Source organism: Gymnoscopelus braueri, assembly GCF_963280865.1.
Source record: "Gymnoscopelus braueri genome assembly, chromosome: 3".
In the NCBI taxonomy this organism is placed as follows: domain Eukaryota; kingdom Metazoa; phylum Chordata; class Actinopteri; order Myctophiformes; family Myctophidae; genus Gymnoscopelus; species Gymnoscopelus braueri.
Window position 1 is genome coordinate 46,249,179 of NC_137612.1, and position 7,169 is coordinate 46,256,347.

At 38.7% G+C, this 7,169-nt stretch overlaps 1 protein-coding gene across 1 annotated transcript; it reads right to left on the bottom strand.

The window, feature by feature from the left end:
• Positions 1–518: 518 nt before the first annotated feature.
• On the bottom strand, positions 519–5,449 carry LOC308082374 (uncharacterized protein). The gene is made up of 8 exons (XM_080424102.1): positions 5,375–5,449; positions 4,924–5,023; positions 3,199–3,392; positions 2,379–2,509; positions 2,142–2,268; positions 1,135–1,273; positions 775–861; positions 519–657 (listed from the first exon to the last, which is right to left on the bottom strand). The coding sequence occupies exons 1-8, from the start codon at positions 5,430–5,432 to the stop codon at positions 645–647; spliced, it is 849 nt and encodes a 282-aa protein (XP_080280228.1). The 5' UTR covers positions 5,433–5,449; the 3' UTR covers positions 519–644.
• Between the last annotated feature and the right edge of the window lie 1,720 nt (positions 5,450–7,169).

Below are 7,169 nucleotides of genomic sequence, written 5' to 3' on the forward strand. Positions count from 1 at the left end.
TGTCTACAGGGAAACTGGTACTAGCTCCTCTTTCGGCCTCCAGACAAAATTGGAACCGGAACACCGAAAAATTAAGGTGATACATGGGCACTCTCTCCTGATTGGCTGAAATTGTGTCACCTACCTGAAAATGTATTTTCTGTTTATCAAAGAGCTGGAGAGATAGGAAGCCTCCTGTTACTGAACAAACATTCTATAGCAATGATTACTATCAGAATTACCCTATACCTTTAACATTAAAAATAAGCACATAACAACCTGCACGGTACAGGGGCAAAAATGTTATTCAAAAAGAAGCACAGTTTCGGTCACAGATGAATATAATCTTTGGCCTTTCCAACAGAGTATTATGATGACCTTTGTCATATTATAAAATTAATACTTCATAGGTACTTTTCTGGCCTGTTATTACGGTCCAGAATCACATAGCACCTTCATCGCCTTTTACCTTTTCACACAGTCACACACACAATCACACCGACGGCAGAGGCAGCCATGCAAGGCACCAATCTGCTCATCTGGAGTAGTTAGGGGTTTATCAGTGTCTTGCTGAAGGACTCTTCAACAAAAAGGAGCCAAGGATCGAACCAACCACGACGATACGGTCACTCAACTTCCTGAATGAGTGCCAACACACTTCATATTCAGCGTCTTTTGCTATCGAGAAAAATAAATAAATAAAAAATAAAAATGTTCCTGTTTATTGACAATTTCAACATCCGTACAAAGGTCGTACAGAGGTCAGTCTATGGGGTATTATTGACTGGTACTTACTTGGACATGAACCTCTCAATGACTCTCTTGACCCAGGGCGCATTGGGGTCCAGACAAACTTCATGGCCTGTTTTCTTCAGAGTGGCACTATAATACCAAAAATGAAAAAGACGTGCAGTCAGAACGAGAACTTTGATCTTACATGCCAATCAAAGCAATAATAATAATAATAATAATAATAATAATAATAATAATAATAATAATAATAATAATGATGATAATAATAATTAAGAGCAGTACAAAAAACAGCAATAATTATGAACTCATTCATAAATACATTCATACATTTTTGCATCCAAATGGAATCAGTGTCAGTAGATGAGATGGGATGAGGATGAATGCTTTGCCGGTAGGACTTACATGATCTCAACCTCCGCACAAAGAGAACTGGCAGGTCTTATCTCAAACTTCTCAATTAGACGGCCGATGGGTCTACTCTCCGTGAGAATGCAATGGCAGCGAAGCTCCACTCCAGGTATCAGGAACGTCCCTACGATCCCTATGAGTTTAGTACACCCTCAGTGTAGTTAATAAGCAGCAGGCTCATACAGCAAGGTCAAGTACTATTCCTCTGTAGGCATGCTTCAGACCCACACAGCAAGACGACAAGTTGTAAGGTTTTATGAATGCAAGGATAATGTTTCTCGTAACAGGCGTCAGTATTCTGGCTAGGGCAGTGAGTATGGCCTCGGCATATAGCAGTGGGCCTTCCATTCTCAGTAGATGAGAATGGAACACATGTTCATAGTTAGTCAGAATACCAAACCGGTCGCCCCTAAAAACGGTCGCCCCGGATCGCAACGAACGGTCGCCTCAGAGGTTCGGTCCCGTTGCCCCAGAGATTCGGTCCCGTTGCCCCAGAGATTCGGTCCCGTTGCCCCAGAGATTCGGTCCCGTTGCCCCAGAGATTCGGTCCTGTTGCCCCAGAGATTCGGTCCCGTCGCCCCCGCAAACCGTTCCATGTATTTCTACACAGAGGGGAATTATAATCATTTGTTTTTCTGTCTTTTTCTTCCTCTGTGCAGTTTTTGTGTTTTTATTTCTTTATTGCACTGCTGGTCCCCTTGTAAGCTTGTATTATTTTGTATTGTCCTTATTGAACTTTTAATGTATGCTATTCCATTAAGGAAAGGGTTCCAAATAAGCCTATAGGCTTCTTCCTTTTCTAGCACAATAACTTGTTTTCTTTTGATATGTATTGTTTCTATTTTATATTACAATGTGCTAATCAAATCGAATGGGGTGTTAGGGTTCTAGTGGTTAATGACTCACTCACAATACAAGAGATATGGTCAAACAAGTATGTAAATACATAAATAAAGATAAAGACAAGCAAGAAGGAGGAGAGAGAAAAAAACTTTATCTACCGTAGACTTTCTCGTCACTCCATGGTGTCTCTCCGTCTGACATAGTGGCTTTCAGCTTAATTCTGTACCGACAGTGAGGTGTAAAGGGCAGCTCCCATGATGTTACTCCTTTTGTAGAACGAATGTTCTGTGAGGACATAACAACACGCATGTAACACATGACACACGTCTGCATCAGCAAGCACACAGTGAAATTCATGAGAAAATGCATCTATTAATAGACAGGGTTGAAGTCACCTTTCTTATATTGCACTCAGTGTAGTTGATAAGATATTCCCATCTGTCTGTGAATATGTCAGGTGGAGTCCAGCTGATTGCGAGGTTGTCTCCATCTCTAACATATGTCCAGTTAAGAGCAGGGGGTTTAACTGTACAGTGAGAGAGAGACCAATTATACAACAATATAATTTATTCTTCTTTATTTTGACCCCATGTGCTACCAGAGAGTGATTTAATCTTCTCCGGTTTGCACCAGTTAAAAGTTATAACTACTATAGCCATTAGCCAATGCAGCACAATATTCAAAAATGGGGCAGCTTAAACTAAGCCTAAAGAAAAGTTACACACCTACAAAAGAAAAGAAAAAGAAAATTAATGAATTAATACAATTTGCAAATAAAGATGTAAAGTAAATGTAATTAAGTTGGAAGTAATATATTTAGTTAGTAGAAACAGCAACAAATTAAAATAAAAAAACACAACAGTGAGCAGAGGTTATATTATTAGCTTTAATTCGTTTTTAAAGTGGATTTGCTAGTTTAGTTTAGCTCTTTTAAATTAGATTTAGTTGAGTTTGTATAAGCTTTAATGTTAGTTTTTTTTTGTAAAAAGGGGGTAGTCAGGGGTGAGAGTAAAAAAACTCAGATACAGAAAATATAGTTTCATTGCAGTTTCACTTAGTTATCGTTATTTTGTAAAGGCAGGCAGGCAAGCAGGCACACATTCTTACTGTATATAGACATTAAATAAAGTAACCAGTACCTGCCTACTTGGCAACCTACTTGCAGTATACTGACTTACCTACTGTACTGTACCTTCAATGTTCATACCCACATACCATTTTTATACATCCACTTGTTGAAGGTGTTCCTCACAAACATATTGTCCTGTGTTCCATTGAAGAGGAAGTAAACGTTCTGGTCGTAGAGATCGTTGTCTGAAATGTGACAAACTCTCTTCACATTGTCTGGGTGAGGGAAGATCACGCACTCCTTTAAGTTCAATGGACCACAGGCATTGGGTCCTCCTATCCTGAGAATGTAAGTGAGACATAACTTCAGGCCAAGCTTCATCAAAGCCATACATTTTATGCTATTAACGAATTACACATATAATTACTCATTTATATACTTTTGAAAGGGAGGCTGGTCTAAACACAAATACTCAACAAAAGCCCATCAGGCTACCAAGTTGTGTCATCCACAGCAGTGGTTCCCAAACCTTTTAGCTCAAGACCCAAAAGAGAATTTAGACGTTTGCCCGAGACCCAAACTAGTAAAAAAATAACAGATCTACAAGCTCACAACTTTTGCTTGTACAGTAGATCTGCTATTTTCACTACTTCATGAAAAATAGAAATAAAAGATGTTTTAATTTTATTCATAAAAAGCTGTGATTTCTTTTTTGTTTAAACTTTTTAAAATCTTTTAAAATAATATTATATATTTTTAAATGTAGGAATTTAAAAAAGGGGCTTGCAACCCATAAAAAGTGGTCCGCAACCCAAACATGGGTCCCGACCCACTGTTTGCTCTCAGAACAATAGTAGGTTTGTGTATATATTATAGTTCACTTGGATGTAATAAATGGGGGTAAAATGGTGATGTGTGGTTGGTACAAACAACCACACATGTTTTACCTTATTCAGTACAATTCAGTTTCGTGATTTGCATATAGTAAACCTTAGTGCATGTGTAACTAGTCATTTAAAATCACACTGCAAATCCACTCCACTCTCTCCACCATGACACTAACAGTCATGGTTCTATTGGAATAATGGCATTTGGTTCTGTGAAGTTACACCACAGAGTAGATTTGCAGTGACAGGGTCCTGTCCTGTAGAAAGCTAGAGAGACATAACTTTAACAAAACCTCTTGACAACAATAACTTGAACAAAACTATTTTTCCAATCCTGTACACCATTAGTTACAAAAGCACCCTCTATAGCCACTGCTGCTGAAAATCCCTGCAAGTAAAACAGATCACTGCAAACAATTGCTCTCACTGCAAACAAATTGCAATTGACTCTCTGAGTATAGGGGAGTTTGCAGTAAGTTATTTTCTTTCGTTAAAATAAGTGTTAATAGTTCTATATTCTGGTAGTAATCATTAGACAGAGCGTTTGTTAATAGACGTCTCTCCTGTCTCTCCAGCTATTTAGTAACCAGTAAATGCATTTCCAGGTCAGGATACCAATTTTATCAGTACTCATACAGGATACAGGATAAATAAGTGAAATTGGAAGTGATGAGTCGAAGAAACTTAGCTGACAAAAAGAAAACTTGCACAATGTAAAATTCAATCTGATAAATGGGTACTCTCTTCTGATTGGATGAAATTGGCTGCTCACCTGAAAATGTATTTCCATTTAATATAGACATGGAGAGACGAACTTGGACTAATATTGAAAGACACTACAGCAATGAGAACTATCTGAATATATGAGCTTTACCTTTTTCATAATAATTACAAAAAAAAAATGTTTCAAACAAAAAATTAAGGCATTTATTTCAGTCAGTCTCCCTGAGAAGGATAAACAGGAAAAGCCCAGCTGATTCTTACCAGTAGAACAACCGGAGATTGGGGACATGACTGGATGGTGTCCAGGAACAGTTAGCGTCTGTAGGGGAGTGAAGAGCGCACTGGAAATCTCGTAGGAGCTCTGAAAAGAGGGTGACAGACACACACACACACACACACACACACACACACACACACACACACACACACACACACACACACACACACACACACACACACACACACACACACACACACACACACACGTGCATGTACGCATGCATGCCCAGTTGCCCACACACATTAATAAATCACACGTGCATCATGTACGCATGCATGCCCACACACATTAATAAATCACAATGGGTATGGTCCTAAAAGTTCCAGAGAAAAGCGCTTTCATAAAAGAAAAATCAATCAATCCTGGACATTTCAATAGTCATGGAAAGGAATCCCAACACTTTAGAGGGTTATGTCCGGTAACATTATTTACCTGGGTTGGTGGTGACGTTAACAACCACAGGTTCACCCTTACGAATTCCATTACACATGGTCTGAAGAGAGAATTTCATTGTTCCTCCCTCTATCATTGGGTAAATAGTAGTAGATGTCTTAGATGTCTTAACTTCAACATACCCTTCATCGTACTGAGAACAAAGACAAAGAACATACTTTCATGTTGGTAAATTATATAATTTCATATTCAGTCCTCACATGCTCATACATGTATATAAAGTGAAATGTTGGCGTGCACACACACACACACACACACACACACACACACACACACACACACACACACACACACACACACACACACACACACACACACACACACACACACACACACAGCTATGGCACTAAATGGTAAGTAAAGGGTAGAAAATAACCTCAATTTTTGGGATCTTATAGTATTCATATTCGCAACCTTCGATGCCATCGATGGCCTCTGGCGGGTCCCATGATGCTTTTAGACAGAAGTCATTCCCAAAGGTAACTTTCACATTTTGTGGAGGCAGGTCTGATGATGGAGAGAGTATGGGAAGCCGTTTCAACATTTAATAGACAGGAGATGTATTTCAGTCTTTTCCAGATATCTGTAATTCTGTTCATCCTAGTCAAAATGATCATTTCAGAATCAGATATCCACAATGACTACACAATTGTAATTTCAGATTTAAGAAATGTGACTTGGTACAGACTGACTTGGTACAGAATATGGTACAGGTCGTTTGATGAATAACAACTATTGCAATGAAGAAGCACTGTAAAACACATCAGGAATATGTTGTAAATAATTATAATAATAATAATTGTAATGACAACAACAACAATAAAAACTCAAAAGCCACAGACTGGCACCAGGCAGCGAATATTACTCAGATCAGGGAATTAGGGACTGAGTCGATTGTCCAGTCAGGCAGCGAAGTTTTGTGGCATTTATTCAGCTTCTCCAGAAGAACAATACAGCAAAAAGATGGTAAATGTTTGCTCGACTCTGACCCTGACGCTGGTAAAAAGCCATACACCTTCCCACTGCCCGCTGAATGCTGCTGTGCTCTCATTAGTTAAATAATCCACCTGTGCTCCCAAATTGCCCAACACCTTCAAAATAAAACCATTTAGCTGTAACACAAATTGACTGAAATAATATGGCTGTAATCGAACTAATTCTACAAAACAAAACAACAAATAAATACATTAAATAAATGTGAAAATAATACAAAATACTGAATAATGTTTCAGTATTTTGCAGTATAACACAAAATACTGAATAATGTTTCAGTATTTTGCAGTATAGCACTGGAGCTCCCAACTTTTTGAGTTGGGAGCTCCAGTGCTATCAAGGGGGAATTTCAAACCCTGATCCCTGACAATAATTAAAAAGTCAATCAACAATGTGTAAATAAACTAATATTCCTTTTAAAAGGTTTGTAACGTCTCTCACCACTCAGGTTGTTCTGCCCATAATTGTGAGAAGTGTAGTGTCACAATTACCCCTACCCTACATACACATGTAAGGGAGCTATTCTCTCTTTCCAACTAAGCTACATAGAGTCTTCTGTGTCTCCTTCTCTGTAGCCACTGAAAGATAAACAGATGGTCAGAAGACAGGATAGAAAGTGGGAATAGATAGACAATTGTCCATGGTCTTATTCTGTGGCCTCCACCAGTAGGCAGATCTTCGTTAGGTCTCTCCAGAACGCTGTTTTGGTTTGGATGCACACAGAGCGGACCAATCCTTTGGAGTCGGACTTGGTAATCAAAACTTGACCAATCTCCCAGGA